At 34.9% G+C, this 21,560-nt stretch overlaps 1 protein-coding gene across 1 annotated transcript in view; it reads left to right on the forward strand.

The window, feature by feature from the left end:
* The window catches only part of KIF21A (kinesin family member 21A), a 138,987-nt gene that overhangs the window by 94,802 nt on the left and 22,625 nt on the right, over window positions 1-21,560 (forward strand). Inside the window, 15 exon segments of the mRNA XM_028533277.2 lie at window positions 2,363-2,453; window positions 2,880-2,997; window positions 3,400-3,588; window positions 4,009-4,208; window positions 5,294-5,401; window positions 8,547-8,615; window positions 8,711-8,928; window positions 9,072-9,225; window positions 9,595-9,789; window positions 10,191-10,292; window positions 11,302-11,467; window positions 11,948-11,968; window positions 16,194-16,254; window positions 16,853-16,907; window positions 19,268-19,482. Coding sequence (XP_028389078.1) covers window positions 2,363-2,453; window positions 2,880-2,997; window positions 3,400-3,588; window positions 4,009-4,208; window positions 5,294-5,401; window positions 8,547-8,615; window positions 8,711-8,928; window positions 9,072-9,225; window positions 9,595-9,789; window positions 10,191-10,292; window positions 11,302-11,467; window positions 11,948-11,968; window positions 16,194-16,254; window positions 16,853-16,907; window positions 19,268-19,482 — 1,962 coding nt within the window.

Genomic DNA, 21,560 nt, shown 5'->3' on the forward strand with positions numbered 1-21,560 from the left:
TTAATTGCTTCTTAGCTAATTATTTTCTCTATCAGTTTGCCCCAGTTTATGGAGGAAAACATGAATATTTGAAGTACAATAATTATAAAGTATCAATGTGTATTTTAAAATCCTAAGCTTTAAGTGATTTGTAAAGGTCAATTAATAATGTAAAGTTACAACTACTGATTTTTCTGCATCAGAATTGGCACAGACAGCTTATAATGTGAGCTAACTTTATGTCAAGTAAAAACTAACATTTGTTTAACTGGGTAATGGGGGGAGGAAGAGGGTGTGTTGGGTCAAGGATTTGGAATAAAGTGATTTTATGGGTATAAACCTGAGGAAAAAAGAATTTAGGTTAGTATTTGAAGTAATGAGGGAACCAATAAAAACAAAAATTATATGCTGCAACAGTGGCAGGTAAGGAAGGGAGACACAGCAAAGAGAGGGAATGGGGAATGCTAATGGGAGATATCTTTTCTAACACATTCTCCTCTCTTAGCCCTTAACCCTCATCCTGTATCTCAAGTATGGCACTGTTGGAGTGTATGGCACTGACCTTTGAATGGAATGATTGGATGAAGGGGGAGTTTCTTTCTAGATTTTCAGCTTGAATTGCAGGATGGAGGGAAATCAGCAGCTGTACTATAGTACAAGTGATGTAAGACAGACATTCAGTAAATTCAGTATTTTTTCTCTAGCAAAATGATTTAACAACACTCATGGAACCCTATTATAATTTACTTGATTCCTCTCCAGTTAAGATTGTTTTACTGATATTCCTACTGCTAGTTTCTCCTCACTGTAGAGGTATGTTATCTTCCATCCTTTATGCATCTTCCAGTCACCACTGAACTCCAGCATAGGTGCCAAACAGAGCTGTTTATGCACAGCCATAGGCATTCACATATTGGACATTTCCTGCACATTTATTATGCACATCCTGTGGGTGCTGGGAATGTCATATTGAGCCAAACAGACGTGATCCCTGCCCTCATGAGGCTTACAGTCTAGTGGGGAAGAGAGAAATTAAAGAGGTAACCAATAAATAAACATAAATTAAGAACCCTGAAAAATACATATAGAGGAAAAGTATTTATAATTTATCTTGTATGAGTATGAAGATATCAGTGAGAACTGGGACCCATAAATATTAGAGGCCAATAATGATAATAGCAGAGCCTAAATAAGTTTAAAATTATAGTCTAGACTCTAAATCTATTTATTAGGGTATTTATTTAATGTAGCAGAATATCTGAAAGAAATGCTAGCTGTTATAAAGTTATTATGATAGAATTTTTAAACTCATTCTAGGAGGGATTTTGTTTGGAGAATATTGCCTTATTCAAGTATTCCTTTTATTCTTAATAATTTGAAAATGTTACTATAACACAGGAGTACATTTTCCACGTGTGGATTCATTTAAAGTTAACTTTTCTTCATATTACTTACCTGATTAAATGTATGGGTCTAGTGTATAGAAGTGTAACTTCTGTGCCTAATTGATTATGATGGCTAAATCCCTAAAAGGGTCAAGTGATTAAATGTGCAAAAACTTTGCTCACTATAGAGTCTTCTGTCTTTTTCTCATGGCCACCAGGGCTGACCTAGTTTAGTTTTAACCATTAACTGACATTAATGTGTGTGGGTAGTTAACAGCTGATAGTACTGAGTAACTGAAGAGGAGGCTTCTATTTGTATGGAGAATCTTGTGGCAGACCCTGAAATGTCCTATTCACACAAAGGTCAGGCTGAACTTCAGACCATTTTGATGTGCAAAGACCCATTTCTGTGAGGTTAGCAGAAACAGACCTGTGCTGTAGGTATGGCCTAGGAAGAAAGCATCATGTGCTCTTATTGGAGGAGACCTGGACACTTCGTTGGGTGTAGCCAGTGTGGACAAATGTACTATGGCAGACTTGTTCTGGATCTTTAAATTTATTCTTAAGCCTATTAGGGCATCAATAAAAATATAGTTTCTATATCTTTGTATTTAGATGACAAACTTTTATATACTTAGATAGAAAAAATATTTTGATCCTTTGAATTTAAATTGCTTACATTCTAGTTAATTGGCTGTTTCTGTGACTAGTTCTTAGCTGTCTTATCAGGTATTATACTCCAGGGTATAATCTCTTCCTCAGTGTTTCTGGAAATAAGTTGTTTCTTCATTAGTATAAATCACTATACTATTGGTTGAATAGCAATTTCTGTTTTCTTCTGATGCATCAGACATGATTATTTTGGTCAGTTAAATAGTCAGCTCTTCTAGTTTGTTTTCCAAAATAATTGATGATTTTTTTAAATCTGAAAGAAAAAAAATGAACTGTTTTTCTCTCAAATTTAATACCATACTCTTTCCCCCAACTTTTTTTTAAAGTGTGGCTGGTAAAGAGGATAATGCAGACACTGACCAAGAGAAGAAAGAAGAAAAGGATATTTCAGAAAGAGAAAACAATGAATTAGAAGTGGTAAGTATGGGAAAATGAATTTGTAGATTTTAGTCCCTAGATTAGGTTGTCCTTGGTTGCTGATAGCTATACTAATTTAGATGTAGAAAAGGGAAGTGGTTATCACGCATCTGTTTTAAACTGTTTTCTTGAGAACCTCCATTTTTTAGATAGGTGGGGATTTATAAGTATTGGCAACTTACATTTTGTGTACTGGGAAAGCCTTGTGTGTGGGGGGGGGCGGATAGAATACTCTGAGAGATCAAGTACTGTGACTTAAGACAAAATTTTTAAGTAAATAACCTTAAAATCATGGAATGATTTTTGAACTGATGAAAAGTGAAATTTTTGGACTTCTGTACTTCATACTCCAGTAGTCTCTCTTAATGAGGTACCCAGTTCGCTTTGCCAGAACTGTGCTGTTAATGGCCACAAACCACGTTTTAGGAAGAAAATCAAGAAGTGAGTGATCATGACGATGAGGAAGAAGAAGAAGAGGAAGAAGAAGATGACATCGAAGGGGGTGAAAGCTCTGATGAATCAGATTCTGAATCAGATGAAAAAGGTACTTGCATTTTGGTACAAGGACAAAAATTCATTTGGGAACTTGTTTAAAACATGACAGAAAAGTCTTGACATTCTCCACTTCATCCTTGATGAAAACAGCTTTTATAACTGCCAACCTATGATGATGCCCTTCAAGGCTCATCATGTTTCTTCCCTAATTGGATTCAGCCATTGTGTGATTTCCATTCCTGTTTAGTACAAATAGTCTGTTGTCCCTGATCCATCTGAACACTCTTTATCTTGTTCACCTATTTTAGTTTTGTTTTATCTAGAATATTTTTTAAATAACTGCTAAGTAAATACCTAGATGGAGATTTTAGTTTTCATGCACTTACTTGAGAGAGAGAATTACAATATTTTGGCCCATCCTAGTATTTTTATTTTCTTCTTTTATAAATAGCCAATTATCAAGCAGACTTAGCAAACATTACTTGTGAAATTGCAATCAAGCAAAAGCTGATTGATGAACTAGAAAACAGCCAGAAAAGACTGCAGACGCTGAAAAAGCAATATGAAGAGAAGCTAATGATGCTGCAACATAAAATTCGGGACACTCAGCTTGAGAGAGACCAGGTGCTTCAAAACTTAGGTAAGAATTATATTTAATTCAAATTAAAGTTCAAACTACATCATGAACATTGAATTTTTATAGTTTCTTCCTTTAGAGGAAAAAATATATTAGAAGTCAGATAAAATGTGACTGTGTCTAGATAGTAAATGTTGTTTATTTTGTTTATTTCATTCTGGTACCTGTCAAGGCTATTTAATTCTTTTTTCTGAAGTTGTGATTAATTGTTTGAATGTGTATGATTTATGCTGGAAACATTTTCTAAGTTAAGAAGACTTCAGTAATTGTTAAACAAGTTAAGAGTAGATAATAGAGAAAGTGATTCAGAGACACCCTGGTTTGTGTTTGGGAGGTAGTTCTTCTGGAAGATCATGAGTTGTAAGCCTGTGAAATAAAAGTATGTGTCTCAAAGAAACAAGCCACATATTCTTTGACGTTTAGGCTCAGTGGAATCTTACTCAGAAGAAAAGGCCAAAAAAGTTAAGTCTGAATATGAAAAGAAACTCCAAGCCATGAATAAAGAGCTGCAGAGACTTCAGGCAGCTCAAAAAGAGCATGCAAGGTTGCTCAAAAATCAGTCTCAATATGAAAAGCAACTGAAGAAATTGCAGCAGGATGTGATGGAAATGAAGAAAACAAAGGTATTGATTATATTGTCCATTTAAGTCTGACGTTGAAGATGCTTGAGTCATTTGGGACAAAAAAATTATTGTGGTTTTTTTCCATATTCAATAAAAGGTAACCCTGTCTTGCAAATGATGCACTTCCCTTGGGCAATTAGATGTTGTTTCCTGTAGTCATCCATTAGCAGAGCCTTAAAGCCTTTCTTCAGAGTAGCTGAAAAGCATGTGGTCAACAGGGCTTCTTGGACTTTGATAGACATTTCTCCTGTTAAGACTCTTACATAAGCCTAACAAAAATAAAAATATTTCAAACATGCAAAAAAACATACGTAATTATATAATGAACACTATATCCATGGTCTAGTTTAAGATATTAAACATTACAGCTAGGCTCAAAGCCTCTTTTATATCCCTTCCGGATTGTCTTTCCTGGAGAGATAACTATTTGAATTATTGTTTATCATTTCCATGCATAGAAAAGCACAAATGTTCTCCTCTTGACTGAAGAGAGTACATGAATCTTGATCTGTTAACTGTTTTTGTTGTGGGGTCAGTTATTAACATTTGGCATAAAAATCAATGTTGTTTCCTTAAAATAGCAAATGCAGAAGTGATTAAGAAAGTCAGTTATTATGTTGTGTATTTGCTAATGACATTGACAATAGCTAAAATTATTAGGTGCTTACTGTATGCCTGGCAATGTTATAAGCACAGCACAAATATTAACTCATTTAATTCTCCTAATAGTTCATTGCCATAGAACTACAATCTCAATTTTGTATGTGAGAAAACCAAAACCTAAAGTGGTTAAGTAACACATTCAAGGTCACACATAAAGTATCAAAAATTTATTCATAGAACAACTGCACACCGAATATATAATGCATAGAGCACTAAGCAATTTGATACAAACATATTATAAATGTACTAGAAACAGAAATGTATTAATTCCACAAAAGTAAGAATTGACCATTTGAAATGCAGCAGAACTCCACATTTCCATGTTAAATTTCAGAGGTCTCAGCGCTAATTTCTATACATGTGGTTTATTCCATGAATTTTGTATGGGGTAATTCCAACAGGGTATTTACCTTATCTTGTAGGTTCGCCTAATGAAACAAATGAAAGAGGAACAAGAAAAGGCCAGATTGACGGAGTCTAGAAGAAACAGAGAGATTGCTCAGTTGAAAAAAGATCAACGTAAAAGAGATGTGAGTGGGCTTTCTCAGTTATATATGAATGTTGTGCATTGAACAGACTGCTTCACAAGTGGAGGAAAATTTTCTGGTAACTGTAACTATTAAAGACAGGCTAAGGACAATAGGCATTAATTTTATATAGTGTGTATTGTGCATAAAAGTGTATGCAAAACACTAATATTATTATAAGTTGTATTGAAGACTTATTTCCTAGGTGATGAGATGGAAGAAAATGGCATAGAACAGCTGGTTATCTCTAGGGAGATAAGATAGCGATTTAAGGATGGTCCCAAAGACAGTTTCCTCACTAGAGAGTCTTAGAAATGTTCCTGGAATAATAACCAGGCTTCACTGGAGGAGGCTTTATTAAGACATATGAAAAATGTTCACATTCTTTGACTTGAGAATTCTACTTCTGTGAACACAGACTAAGAAAATATTCTAAAATAAGAAAAATTGCTATGTGCTAAAATTTTTACTTTAGAGTTATTTGCAATAGTGAAAAAGGTAAAAACAAACAGTATGCTTGACAGTAGGGGGAATATATAAATAAATTATGGTCCATCTCATTGAATAGGTTGCTATTCATCCATTAAAAATTAGGGTTTGATAACTGCATAGTAAAATGAAAAATGACTGATTTAACGTTAAGTATAAAGTAGCATTTAAAATATGCATGCTTGATTACCATGAGGGAAAATTTTGAAGGATATATCCCAACATGCTAACTGACTGTTGTCTTGTTAGGGTTATAGGTTATAGTTGATTTGATTTTTCTTCTTTCCAAATTTTTGACATCATAGTTAATTCATTTATGACTTTTTTCCTTTAAAGAAAGGTCATAACCTTATTTTCCCCATTGTTGGCTAGGTTTTAGCTTTGTTCCTTTTTTTACCTCAACATTTTCTAATTCCTCCCTGGAGAAAACATGAATATGCAGTATATTTCAGAAAAATAGAAAGATATTTTGGGAGGTAACATGAAATTTAAGGAGGCAGAGAAAACTGAGTACTAAAGTAGAAAAGTAGATATTTTAACCAGATGATTCTCATATTTATGCCTTTATTTATTTCTTATTTTTCCAGCATGTCAGTGTATTTTAATAATCAGTATATTTTGTCACTTTCAATTCCTGGGCATTTTAGACCTTGTTTATACTGTTATTAATTAAATCAAGAAGAAGGACATTATAACACACTGCCTATTTCTTTTATCCTATTTCCTTTTTTTAATTGAGATAAAATTTACTCTTAAACTATACAATTCAAATTTTTAGTATATTCACAAAATTGTGCAACAATCACCAATTTCAGAACATTTTCATCACTCCAAAAAGAAGCCTTATATCCATTAGCAGTCCCTCCCCATTCTACCCTCTTCCTGCTCCCTGATGACCACTCATCCACGTTATCCCTGTGGGTTTATCTCATCCGGACATTCCATCTCCAAATGGAGTAACACATTTTGTTTCTGGCTTTCAATCAGCATGATGTTTTCAAGCATGTATGGGTAGTTCATTCTTTTTTATGATGTATGGATAGAGCTCATATTGTTTACCCATTCCTCAATTGACAGGCCTTTAGGTTATTTACATTTTTTCACTATTTATTTTGTTTTTAATGGAAAACTCTTGTATGATGGGAACAATTGCCTTACAATATATGCTTTTTATTTCTTTATTACTAATTCATATGAGCTGTAGGGAGATCAATATTGAGCAATTAACTCTTTGGAATCTTATCCACAACATATGATTATATACAATATAATATAAAGATGTGAGGTTGTCTAATCACATACAAAACTAATGTGCAGATTCCTTTCCTCATTTTTTTGTGCTGTTTTTTTGTGCATCTAGTCCTCCTTTCCAAATTGTTTCTCATCATATTCATGTTGTATACCATACAAAACATATGACTGAGCTTGAGATTTGACTTTTAATAGGAAGAAATTTAATATGTTGCAAACTATATGTTAATTTTTGGTAATTCATTTAAAAAAGATTTATAAACTTTCCTTTATGTCAGTCATTATTATAGACAATAAGATATGGCAGTGATAAGATAGAATTCTTATTTCTAAGAATTCTCATCTGATGGCATAGGACTGTGCCAGATCATGGAATTGAATAAATGACAGAACCAGAATTAGGATTTTTTAATCCAAAACTCTTCCCTGAAGTATAGCCCTATGAAATGGCATAAAGTGATCCATAATTAATTGTCTTTGTGATATAGAGGAGCTAGAAACAAATTGATATCCAATAGTAACATGTTTTATTGTCAATTTACCCAACACTTTCAAAGTTATTATAAAGTGCTAATACAATTAATTTGTGTTCCCCCATACTTAAAGCTGATTTTTCAGTTACTATATATATTGTAAGGTATGTTTACTGAAAATATCCTAAGCTATATTACTTCCTGTGTGTGCCTCAGCCAGCAAAACAAAATGTCTAACCAAAATGACATGAGAATATTTGTAAAGCATTTAGAAAAGTACTTGTATATAGTAAGCACTATACAAGTGTATGTTAAATAAAAGTATGTGTCACAGATAACAGGGGAAAGCAGGGCAAGGGTCAAGTTAAGGGACATGTATAAAGGACCCATGGACAAAGACAACGGTGGGAGGATTGACTGTGGGAGGTGGAGCAGGGCAGCGGAGAGTACTGGGGGAAATGGGGACAACTGTAATTGAACAGCAATAAAAAAAATAACTTACCCTCTTTAACCCTAATTCAGTTTTTCCTGTGTTGAAGAGTGTGGACTTCTTTTGGTTTGCTCAGCATCTCTGGCATATTTATTTCATTCTTATAGTCAACCCTTCCACATCCTTATGTATTTAATAGATGTGTCTTGTTTAAACAGTATATAGCAAGATTAATAAAAACACCAACTTGATCAACTGTCAAAAGAATTATGTGTCACAGAGATAGCCTTTCATTTTTCAGAGACAAATGGCTATATCACTATGCATTTGTGTTTATTGGAATAAAATATCTGTATCTGTAATAATGGATGCAAGGTTGTTGTTAGTTTAGATTTTGCTGAAACTCTTATAGTTCCCAGCAGGATGGGAAATATGTTAGTGTAGGTATAGGAATTATTGTATCTTCCAGTTTACTATTTTTAACTTATTCAATATTATTTTATAGCATCAACTTAGACTTCTGGAAGCCCAAAAAAGAAACCAGGAAGTGGTTCTTCGTCGCAAAACTGAAGAGGCAAGTTGTCCATTTGGAGGAAATATTCTGGCTTTGAGATAAATTATGTATTTCTACAGACTAACAGAATGAGTCGATCTCTGTCGCTATTTCAGGTTACAGCTCTTCGTCGGCAAGTAAGACCCATGTCAGATAAAGTGGCCGGGAAAGTCACTCGGAAGCTGAGCTCCTCTGACACCCCTGTTCAGGACTCAGGTTCCAGTGCAGCTGCTGTAGAAACAGACGCATCAAGGGCAGGAGCTCAGCAGAAAATGAGAATTCCTGTGGCAAGAGTGCAGGCCTTACCGACAGTGCCCACAACAAATGGAACCAGGTCAACATGAGTCTTCTGTTCCTAACAAAATCTTTGTGGCATTATTACTGAACGTTGGATTATATGAAAAGCAGCATATTTTCCATTGCACAATCAAATAAGCACATAAGTAATTATGTTTGTCTATTTTTATATGACTGTAGAAAAAAATATCAGAGGAAGGGATTGACAGGCCGCGTGTTTACCTCCAAGACGGCGCGCATGAAGTGGCAGCTTCTGGAGCGCAGGGTCACCGACATCATCATGCAGAAAATGACGATTTCCAATATGGAGGCTGATATGAATCGACTCCTCAAGGTGTGCAAAACAGAGAGTAGACATGCTTGCCCTTAGCTGGCTGTTAATTTTTAGTTTTTCAAATTTGCTCCCTGGGTAAATTTAGTACTTACCAATGTTTATTTTTCCCCTGTGAGCTTTGATTGCATCGTATATGAATAGAAGAACATCATTTTTTAAAAATTACACTAAGAACAGGTAACACGAGATTTGTACTCTTAACACTTTTTTAAGTGTACAGCACAGTGTTTTTAAATATAAGACAATGTTGTACAACAGAGCTCTCGAACTTAACTTGCCTTGAAAACGGCAACTTTATACCCAATAAACAGCAAATCTCCATTTCTAGATAAATATGATTTCTTAAAATCCAACTTGCTTTCTCAACAGCAACGGGAAGAACTCACAAAAAGAAGAGAGAAACTTTCAAAAAGAAGGGAAAAGATGGTGAAGGAGAGTGGAGAGGGAGATAAAAATGTGGTTAACATCAATGAGGAGATGGAGTCATTAATTGCTAATATAGATTACATCAATGACAGCATTTCTGATTGCCAAGCCAACATCATGCAGATGGAAGAAGCAAAGGTTTGTAATATAAAAAAAATGTTTAATGCCTTACCAAAAAGTATTTTTATTATTAAAAACATTTTGAATTTCTATATAAAGGGATTTTCTTTTTTTGATTTAATATGATTCTTAGGTTTTGTATGTATACCACTCTCTCCCTGTCTGCTTTCCAGATAGCTCTGCTCACTTTGTAATATTATTTGTAAAAGACATAATTTTTAACCCACCTTGAATTCAAATGTGTCTTATCTTTTCAACTAGACTATATTTCTTGGTGTGGGAAATTTTTACATGATTCTGAGGAGTCTTGGTAGCTAACCTAAAACTATCAAATAAACACATGAAACAATAGGCTTTTGCATTCTGTTTAAATATAGTTAGCTCTAAGTAATGGCACATCATATGCTGGTTTGATGTAGGAAGAAGGAGAAACACTGGATGTCACTGCGGTCATTAATGCTTGCACGCTCACAGAAGCCCGGTACCTGCTGGGTCACTTCCTGTCAATGGGCATCAATAAGGTAAGATCAACACTGTTTTTTAACATCTGAGTTTTTATTAATTCATTGTAGTTTTGTCTGTCTTTCTCCAGTGACCCTTTCCTTTGTGATAAGATTTTTTTTAATTAGAAAGTATTCCTTTTACCTTTCTTTAGAGGTGTTAGCAATATTTAGATCAAGTTCATTAACTTGTCATCTGTTGTGTTTGTATATTAGAACAGAAAAACAATTTAGAGAACAATTAACTCCTCTTTGCTCTAAAAAGGGAAAAAATTAAAAGAAAAATCTTGGGATGAAAACGAAGTCGGTATCATAACTGGGGTTGTACACTGATTCTTTAAAAAAATTTTTTTTTATTTTTGTTCAGTTACAGTTGTCCCCATTTTTCACCCATTACTCTCCCCTGGCCTATCCACTCCCCACCTCCCACTTTCAACAGCCGCTGGGCCTCCCTGCCCCTTGTCTTTGTCCATGGGTCCAGGGACAAGTTCCTTAACTTGACCTTTCCCCTTCTTTCCCCATCATTATCCCCCTCCTCCCTTCCCTCTGGTGACTGTCAGTTTGTTATTTATTTCCATGTCTCTGATTCTTTACAGATCAGAAAAAAAAATCAGAAAGGAAAAACTACAGTTGCATTCCCATCTTCTTTGAATGTGAATGCATTAATCTGTTACCTGTAAGAAACTTCTGTTTAAATGTTGAAGGGAAATATAATTCCTGACTCATTTTTTTCTCATGCTGGGGTTGTGCCTAGACCTTTTATGATGTTCTCTTACTTAATTCACAAATGCTAGGAAATAGGTATTATTCATATCATTTTACATGTAAGAAAACTAAGAGTCAGGGAGATTAGGTAACTTGCTGAAGGTCACCAAGCTAAGTAAGCAGAGGAGCTGAGATGAATCAAGGTCTCTCTGATGTCAAAATTTTTGTATCACATGCATTTGCTATTTGATACAGATCTTTGTATGGTGGATATGGTTTTGTGTGACCTGAGACAGTTTTATTTATGATTTTGGTGTTGTTACAGGGTCTTCAGGCTGCCCAGAAAGAGGCTCAGATTAAAGTACTTGAAGGTCGACTTAAACAAACTGAAATAACCAGTGCAACACAAAACCAACTCTTATTCCATATGTTGAAAGAGAAAGCAGAGTTAAATCCTGAGCTAGATGCTTTACTAGGCCACGCTTTACAAGGTAATTGGGACTAAATTTTATTTAAGTGAATTGCATGGTAGCTTTGCTCTTTGAGTACCCTGTACTGTACCTCTTTCCCCAATAGCTTGACTGAATAGATGCTATATTTACTTATGCTTTCATTAATTATTCCTTCTTTAATGCATGTATAAATTTGGGGGGATTAATTATTGTCATTTCAAGAAGTGATTACCAACTTAAAAAGGCTTAATTAACATTACTAAGCAGTTAGTTTTTATGGATAAAGAAGATCAATCAAATTTCTGAATTGGTTATTTAAATTATTTATATTAGCCAACTGTCATTACTTGACCCTGCATATCTGCCTACCTTGAAAAATTAATAACTTTTTGTTATGGCATCTATTCTACGTATCTTATAAATGGTACTATCATCTTGTTTTATGTGGGAGTTCTTAACATTGAATCTGTTTTGATTGGAGTATTGCTTTTTGTTTCCTTTTTGCTGTTATTTACACAGATCTAGATAGCGTACCATTAGGTAAGTATGTTTAGCTTTCTGTGTATTGTACAGCTGCATGAATTACTAATTGTTCATGTACACTAATTGTGGTACATCTTATTTTTAAAATTTTTATTGGCAACCACTGTTTTTTTTTGCATGATCTTTTTTGAAATGTATCCACGACCACAAACATACTAAGTCTTTTGTCTTTCTTATACATTCTTGATTTTAAAAAGTTTTAAGATGTTTAAAGAAGTATGCTTTAGTTAATTTTTTCTTTTATTATTTGAACTGCAGTTGTGGCTCCAGTTTTGTAAGCCCTTCTTTCTCTTTCTTGTAGGAAAACAATGGAGTATATATTTCTTTTTTATTTTTAAATGATGTTACTTACATCTGTTGTTTTAACCTCATAAGTAGCTTTCTTTGATATATACCTTTGGTGCATATTTGTCTTTGGTATATGGCTAGATTCTCAGCTAGTCTTAATTTTTGTAAAATTAAGCCACATATATTTTAATATTGTAAATAGAATAAAACCATCCAAAGATTATATGAAGAGATTGAAACAGTGCATAAAATCATAACATTTTTAAGTTAGAAGAGGCTTTAGTGATCATTGAGTATAGATGTTGAATCTTCTTCTCTTGCCACGACAACATTCAGTGAACTCTACGCACCGACTAGCAACAGCTTTGCTCCTCTTAGTGATTATACACACAGAGGGCCAGGAGCATTGGGGCAGCTGTATTATTTATGATTTTTCCAAATGATTATTTTTGAGCTGTTTTTATTTAATTAAAATTATTTTACAATCTGCTTTGAACTTTTTTCCTCAATCATACAGTTGTCAAGGTTTTCTAAATGCTTTTACCTAAAGAAGAGGAATGTACCTGAAAGATTAAATGCAGTTACTTCTCTGTGTCACCAGAATAAACATAATGTATGAATTTGAATTTATTTTAAATGATATTATACAAATAAAATACATAAGCTATATGATTTTTGCAATATTTATACTTCATATTAATCTCAAAGTAATATTTTTGAGATCAACTGCATGCTACAGATATGGAAAGGCTACTACTTTTAAGCTGTTCAAGCTATAATAAGTCCAGGTAGAAAAAGTAGGGTTTCTTGTATCCTAACCAAGGCTGCCCAAATCTTTGGATTGTAACCAGATTTTTGCCATTCCACGTGTTATCAGTGCAGTTCTTTTACTCCTCCTGTTCTTCTTTTCCTCCTCTTTGTTCTTCTCTTTCTTAGTGGCCCGACTTACGGTAATAACTAAATTCTTATTTAAGTTTGTGATTTCTTTTTATTTGGAAGAAAAATGCAATGCTCTTTTTGCTGTCCTTTTGTGCAGAAAATATTAAGCTGCTAATATGATGAGCAGCGTTACTTTTTCACAGCTTTCAAACTATTTCCAATTATCTATAGCTTGAAGAAGGGTCAGAAGCAGAGAGTTGGAACCCATTTAACTGACATAACCTATGTCTTACTGCAGAAATTTGCCCCAAGTACTGGGAACACAAATCTAGCCCAGAGGTGCTTGGATGAAAAGTATGGAAGGAGAAAAAAAGGAGGAAGTAAATCCACAGAAGCTAGACAGTCAGAGATATATGTATCTTAACAACATTTATTTAGCACCAATTTCATTCCAAGCATTGGGCAGAGTGCTAGGATTCAATGATGAGTAAGATACAACATTTTGCACTTAGGGCCTCGATGCCTTGCTTAGGGTGACAGACCATGAACAGATTATGATGCATTATAGTGAGGGCAGTGATTGGGGTATATATAGGGAGTTATGAGAGCACAGAATATCACCCAACAAGAATGGAGGAATCAATGAAAGCTTTCCAGAAGAGGTGACATTTGAGCTAAAACATAAAGGAAGAATAGCTAGGCAGAAGACAAGGTAGAAGGGGGGTTCAAAGCAGAGTGACTCTAGGCAGTGATTTAGCCACAACATTGTGTGCACGAGGTGTTCAAGCAGACTGGTGCCCCAGAGCAGTAAGGACATGGCACAGAAGGAGGGAACATAATAAGGCTAGAGGGTGAGCCAGGGCCAACACCTCATGCTAATGGCCTTTGAAAAACATCTTTATTTTCCCTCCTTTTTTCCTTACCTATGTTAGTGTCCCTATGATCATCCCTATCTTTGGATATTTGCTAGAGGACTCACAGGGCTCACAATATTGTATATTCACAGCAAAGATTCATGAGACTAGAAAGGATACACAGCTGTGTCATAAGGGAAAAGGATGCAGGAGAGTGGAGGAGTCCAAGTCCAGGCTTCCTTAATAATGTTTCTCCCTCCCACGAGAGATTACACAGAATGTACTTCTCCCCCTGGAATGAAAGTGCAGCCACATGTGTGCAAAGTTTATGCCCAGAGAAATCAGCACCCAAGTTTTCCCCAGGGACTGGCCACATAGATGCTCTCTGTCTAGTACACACCTGATTCCAGACTCCCAGAAGGAAACTGGTAGTTTGGCATAAGCCATATCATCTGCACAAATTCTAGGTACAGTGAGTTACTCTCATTAGTTAACTGGTGACTGGGGCCCCTCTGCCAGCCAAGCTTCCAGATGCCAGACAAAGTCTAACCTTGGGAACAGGCCTTTCTAAGGATAGTGGTCTCCGTGCTGCTAGGTTAACTCTTTTTTGTGTGCTACTTTTTAATATAATTTTTAAAAATGACTCAAAGACTTTAAAAATATTTGATTAACTTCCAGTGAAGAGAGATTATGCAATTTTGCACTTATATGAATGAACTTTAGGGTGTTTGGGAGTTATAAGTCTCTTCAGCTTTCATTCCGTGGTGACGAGAAAAGGTGCTGGCACTGGGCTGGATTTATGTCCTTGGACGGTGAGGATGGCGTGTCCTACCACCCAGATGACTGTAGTGCTCATGCTAAGTTCAGTGCTGACAAGGGGTCTGATTTGGTGACTGTCTGGGTGGCACCTCTGACCTCTAGTGAGGTTGGTTATGTCAAACCATCCTCATCTCTAAACAGGCACGCACATATACGCAGGAGCCAGATAGTTTTTCCTAAGCATGTAATGTTTAGTGGTCTAACTGGTTTCTCCCTCCAAAAATGATACAAGCCGATCTTAGTCTGCTTTTATACATGGGAAAATAAAGGCTAGGTTTATCATTTATTTATAACCCCATTTTCTATATTAGCAGCTAATTCTGCCACCTTAGCACACAATTATCCGTCTGTGAAGCAAGTCCTTGAGCCTTCCTCTGCTGGTGGGCTTTGAGATACACATTACCTTCATGACCACGGTTTTCTTCACTTGAGAAAGTAAACTCCCTTGTATGGGTCCTTGATGGGCTCCTTCTTAGATAATACTTTCAGTAGTAAGTATTACTGAATTTCTCTGGCATCTGCTAAACAGTGAGGAAGAACGGAAACATCAGAGAAAAGAGTTAGTTGACTTATGGGCACAGTCCACCTGAAGGATATAAAATTAAAAGCTAAAGGAGGTGACTAATATATTTTTATTAATATGTGTATTTATAATACTCTCTTTAGTTTTCTGAAGTGACTTTATAATACAGTGTGTGTTTTAAAAGCCTGCACCTATGTTATGGGCTCACTGACATTTTACATTGTTCACTTTCAGTGGCTGTTTTATTTACTGACTTCTACTAGTTTTATTTGTTTGCTTCTTCTCTTTTTCACTAGCCTGCTAAAGTGTTCTGAAACAACAGTGGTGTATTCATATTCATTTATGAAACTGTTGCATGCAAACCTGCTTTTATATTTTGTGCACATGTGAATGAGCTGCATGCTGATGTATAACTTTTGAGTACCTCCACACACACACGCTCTCTAAACAAAAATAAAAGTAAAGGAATATAAATATCTAACCACGAAGCTGTAGACCTGAAACTAATACAATATTAAATGTCAGCTGCAATTGAAAAATAAAAAAAATAAAAATAACTGAAATCATGTATTTATCAGAGTATGTATAATTACGTCCTGTGAATGTTGTTCTATATTTTATTGAACTTGTGGTTTTCCTGTTTTGAACATGCTTTTTTCCCCCTCATCCTAGGATGTATAATCAAAGGATTTTCTTAGAGATATTTTTCTACATTTCATTTTGTTTCAGTTGCTAAAGCCAAAGTGCCCACATTGAACCCTTGGGCTGATGTTCATTGTAGCATAGGGATTGCAGTCATCATTGAGACTGTGATGTGTGGATAATGCTTACACTTTGGGCTTTTTTTTTTTTTTTTTAGAAAATGTAGAGGATAGTACTGATGAGGATGCACCTTTAAACAGCCCAGGAGCAGAAGGAAGGTAAGAGAACCTTTGGGAACTTAATAGATTTTACTTGTTTCTGTAGTATATTTAATTCTTTTATCTTCTTATTTCAAACAATTACCCTTATAAAACAAATACCGTATTTTTTCAGACTATAAGATGTACTCCCCCCACTCCCCAAATTTGGGAGGAATAATGTTGTTAATGCTGCTGTTAGGTTCTCTTTACATTTACATTGGTGAAATATTATGTTGTTTATGTTATTAAATATTTTACCACATTTTTTGCTTCAAAATTTTTCCCCCTATTTTCCTCCCTAAAACCTAGGTGTGTCTTATGGTCTAAACATATGGTAATTTTGAATTTTATAGCTAAGTGAATAATATTAGAAACAGTAATATGGAAACCAAATTTAGTCATACTTAACCATGACAAATTTTAAAATAAAAATACTGAAATATTTAAGTAAGGAAAATGAGTTTTTTTAATTAGTTCATTTTAATTTTAAATATTGTCTGTCTTTGTTTTCAATAGATCAGCATATACAATTCCTTCCATAGTTGTAAACATAGAGGACATGCAGTTTTGTATGATACGTTCCCTTTTAATCTTGTGGTTGTTTATTTGCATCTAGCACACTGTCTTCAGACCTTATGAAGCTTTGTGGTGAAGTGAAACCTAAAAACAAGGTATGGAGGATTGAAAATGCCCAGTAACCACTCCTTTTCCCACTGTGTTTTGTTGTCATGATTAAACATGTAGGCCTCAGACTTGACCCCTAATAGGTTAGCAAGTAGTCATGCTTTTTCCAAAGCTTCCATGTGTAAGGTAATATTTCCCTTTGAAAAAGAGTTATATTGAAAAATTTCTGTGTTGTGGAATGTGTGCTTTACTGTATGCTTACACTTTTGTCACAAGATAACATTATGGAGGCTTATTTCTTTCTTTCACTTTTTCCCTCAGGTTTCTAAAGGTTTATTACCCATTAAGGAACTTATGTGTTAATCTATTAAAGTTTTCCTAAATTTCCTAATAGTATAGGAGATAGTGAAAAGTTACTAAGCAATAGTAGTTTAAAGCAGTTGATTAATGAAATTGTAGACATATAATGGCATATAAAATAAACCATTTTGATTGGTGGGAGATTTTTGAAATTTTAACATTTTAGTATGTGCTTATGTATTTCTTACTTTGTTTAACTACATCCTGAAGTGGTTTGATAATAAGCCAACTCCTAATTATCGTGTTGCATTAAAAGCTAATAGGCTACAATGTATATTTATAAAGTTTTTTTAAAATATAAATGATACATGCTGTGAGCAATGTGTAAGATACACCTGGTACTTTTCAGATTGAGTGTTGTTAACATTTGATACTAGATGAATAAACTAACCCTCTTGAGATGTTTGAAAACAGAATTCATAGTGAATATTTGTTGAGTGAATTGATAGAATCAGGACCTGAGAGAATAATACTGCACAGATGGATGGGAGGGATGTAAGGCCCCAGCAATTAGTCAGGTGGGGTAAAGGAGTAATTCAGCTGCATGTAAAATCATGAGTTGGGATCATCATAATCACCTGAAGAAGACGTGCCCCCCACTCAACTCTTGCTCATTTTTGTCATGACGGAATATGGGCCTGACACCAGATCCTTTGGTTTTTGAAGAGAAACTTTAAATACAGATTTTTATGTAGAACTTTTTAATCTTTGAAACACTGTGCAAACCTATCAAAAACCATCTTCGGGCTATGTGTGTGGTCCTTGAGCCATGTGTAGTTTGTGTTTTCTTTATTCTAAGTGACTGAGCGGAAGTTACCCAAGCTCAAAGAAAACATTCTAGTGTGGCTTGGGTCCCGTCTTAAGTGGAGGGGAGAATCTCGGAAGGTAACTTTCATTTTCTAGGCTCTGTGAAAACCTAGTTACCCCCCCTCTTGTGGGGCACCACAGAGGACTGTGACGTGGTGGCCTAAAGGTCATTCTGAAGAACCACTCTGTTAGGAATTCCCAAGGAAACGACTCCTTTCTGCCTTGGCCCCTGGCCACGGAGAGAACTGACTGTGAAAAACTGGCTATGGGACTTGCTCTTCCCACGTTTCGGAAATGCTACCTACTATTCATTTTGAGCTGCAGAGATACCTGGAAGAATCATTTATTTTTCCTCTTTGGGAAAATGAAGCTGACTGTGTGTTTTATGTAGGTGTGTTCCCTACTCTGTAAAATGTAGGGAACACAAAGTTGAATACGACAGGGTGCCTGCCCTGGAGAGGCCTGTAGTCTGGTAAACACCATGATTACCTGGTAATTCCTTAGTGATGACAACTCTGAGCAACAACAGGGCGATCACTTGGTTTTCAAGAATAAAAAAAGTAGGTGCTTACAGTGTGTTTAGGTTCTAGGAAAGTAACCTTCACCTGCCTCACCATGCTGCCAAAAACTGGTGCAGGCTGGTGTTGAATTATCCAGCAGGCAGACTCAACACACATCGCAGGGTAACAAAGTTTGAGAAACAGGCATAAAAGCTGATATTAAAGCATCTAAGCATGGGGAAATTTAGAACTCAGTTGACCTTCCCTGCAATTATATTTCAGTTCAATTTCTTTCTTCTTGTTCTTTCTAAATTATATGCTGAGGGAGCTGGCCATGAGCAGCTGGATAGCACAGTAATATTGGAGGCAGATTGCCTAGTAGGGAATCTGGCTTTGCCACTTATTAGCCATGTGACTTTGGGCACATAACTTAGCTTCTCAGTGCCTCATTTGTGAATTAGGATAATCATATACCTGCTCAAATAATAATGTGTGTAGAACAATGCCTGACATACAATAAGTACAATACAAATGTTGGTTTTTTACTGTGGCCTGTGAAGGTCTTATCTGGCTGTAGCTCTGGCTTGTTACTATCTTACATGCTATGTTTGACACACTCGCTAAGAAAAGACACACTGTATGTTTTTACCTATTTCAAACTAATACTAAATCTCTGTTTTCTAATCATCTTCTGTGCAAAAGTTTGCTCCTGATTGCTTTTCCTTCCATTCTCTGACTAGGCCCGAAGGAGAACCACCACTCAAATGGAGTTGCTGTATGCAGATAGCAGTGAACTAGCTTCAGACACTAGTACAGGAGATGCTTCCTTGCCTGGCCCTCTTACACCTGTTGCAGAAGGGCAAGAGATTGGAATGAATACAGAGACAAGTGGTACTTCTGCTAGGGAAAAAGAACTCCCTCCCCCATCTGGCTTCCCTTCTAAGATAGGCAGCATGTAAGTCTGGCCCAGCAACACTAACTTCTTTCCTTTTGCTTTTTCTTTTTTAATATGCATGTTGCTAATTTCTTATTCCTATTTTTAAAAATTCATGTAAATGAGATCTCTGATTTTGAACATAATTTCTGTTAGGTATTATCTCACCTAACTTTTTGGACATTCAAAATGATTTGTGATGGAAATGTTCTTTGTTGAGTTGCATTGTTTTGTTTCACAGTTTTAGGGTCATTCTTATAGGATTATAATTTTTATAAAGACAGTTATGAATAGCAGATACAATTTATTTAGCAATACCTAAATTAGGTTGATGTTATACCTATAAAACCATCATATAAAATGGAGCCTTTAAAGATTCTTATATTTGCTCTAAATTATATATGTCCTAGTTCTAAGAGCCTGGTCAGGATAAAGAAAACTTTGCTGACCATTTAAAAGAAAAAACTGAAATATGATTTACAGTCTTAATACATTTTGGGCTTTCCTAATTCTTTGCTTTAAAACACATTATGTGTCTGACATGAGTGCACAGACTGTTTTCATTGGTATTATTAACGATTTGGAGGAGTGCATATTCTCTCCCCCTTCTGTGATGATCTGAACAAAAATTATTCTACTCAAAACAAATCTTTTTTAGAGATTTTTCCTTATTTTTCTTGAGGATAAAGATTTCCCAGGCCAGTGTGTGTGTCCATACATTGTGTATTACATCATCTGTATATGTGTTTTGAATTGTGAATTGTGTTAAAATTAGATCAGCCTTGTAGATTTAAGTGATATTTTTCGAACTAACCCTCACATATGATCTAGCAATGATTTATGGGATGAACACATCACAGCATTGAGAAATACAGCCCAAAAGCAGCATGTACTGTGTGATTCTGCAAATAATAAATATAATAGACTTCCTCCCCTTGAATATCTGTTTCCCATAACTTTGTGCATTTTATGAAAATATTTCTGTTGTCACCTTACATCCAGTAAGCCCAGCTGCAACCTTTCGTTCCAAAATTAATTATAACGATGACAGAACTTACTTGCATGTGCTTGAGATGGCCTATGAAATTAACTATTGGAGTTGCTGTTAGAGATTTCTAACCAGTGTAGCTTATGGCTTCAGTGCTTTTCTGATAAGATGGCAGCAGAAGAAATGCTTCTGGTGAAGGCAGTGAGACAGAACTGAGTGCAGGCTTTAGGAACCCACATGTTTTTAGGGCAGTCTGTCAGATGAGTAGAAACTTTTGGAACTTCAAGACTAAATTTATGGCCTGGAATCCAGATTAAGGTAATACCTTCTTTTTTACTTTTTTTTTTCATTTTAAAAAATGTATCCTTTATGACAGGTGGAGAAAGATACCTTTTGGACTCTCTTTGGAATTATTTTTAAGTTTTCATAAATTCAGATGCTTTTGCACAAATTTTGCACCAATTTAATAGCTAGTCATATGCTTGATGTGGTCACTTTGATAAGCCTTAACTGCATGACTGCTATTACATAAACTAAAATAATTTACTCAAGTGTCCTTTATGATTTAAGTGATGCAGAATTTCTATAATTTGATTTCTTCCAAATAGAAAAATTAGGCCCGCAAATTTTAATTATACTTAGTTTTTGTTTTCAAATAGAAATCATGTAACCCTTGCTGAGGATCTTGCTTTCTAATTCCTCAGTGTATTTGTTTTTCTTATTATAACAATTAGTCAAGAATAGCAAAAATTCATTTTCTCAATTAAAATGTATTACTACCATATACAAAAATCATAGGCTTAAATTGTTAATTACATAACTGTTATCAACATTTAAAATTTATAAGGCAAGAACATTTTAATTATAAAAAGCTTATTAAAAAGTAATGTAGTTAATTAAAATAATTATGTTGGTATTTTTTTGTATAACTATATCTAAATATTATTCATCAAATATCATTGTTTCTTATATTCTGAAATTCTAATATTTTTATTTTTGCCATACTGTAAAGATAATTTTTCTGTAACTGAAGGAATTTTTATCAAACTAAAACATTTATGTTTAAAGTAAAACATTTTTGCTATTTGGCAGTATAATATTGATTTTTATA

The sequence above is a fragment of the Phyllostomus discolor genome, chromosome 2 (assembly GCF_004126475.2).
Source record: "Phyllostomus discolor isolate MPI-MPIP mPhyDis1 chromosome 2, mPhyDis1.pri.v3, whole genome shotgun sequence".
Classification (NCBI taxonomy): Eukaryota; Metazoa; Chordata; class Mammalia; order Chiroptera; family Phyllostomidae; genus Phyllostomus; species Phyllostomus discolor.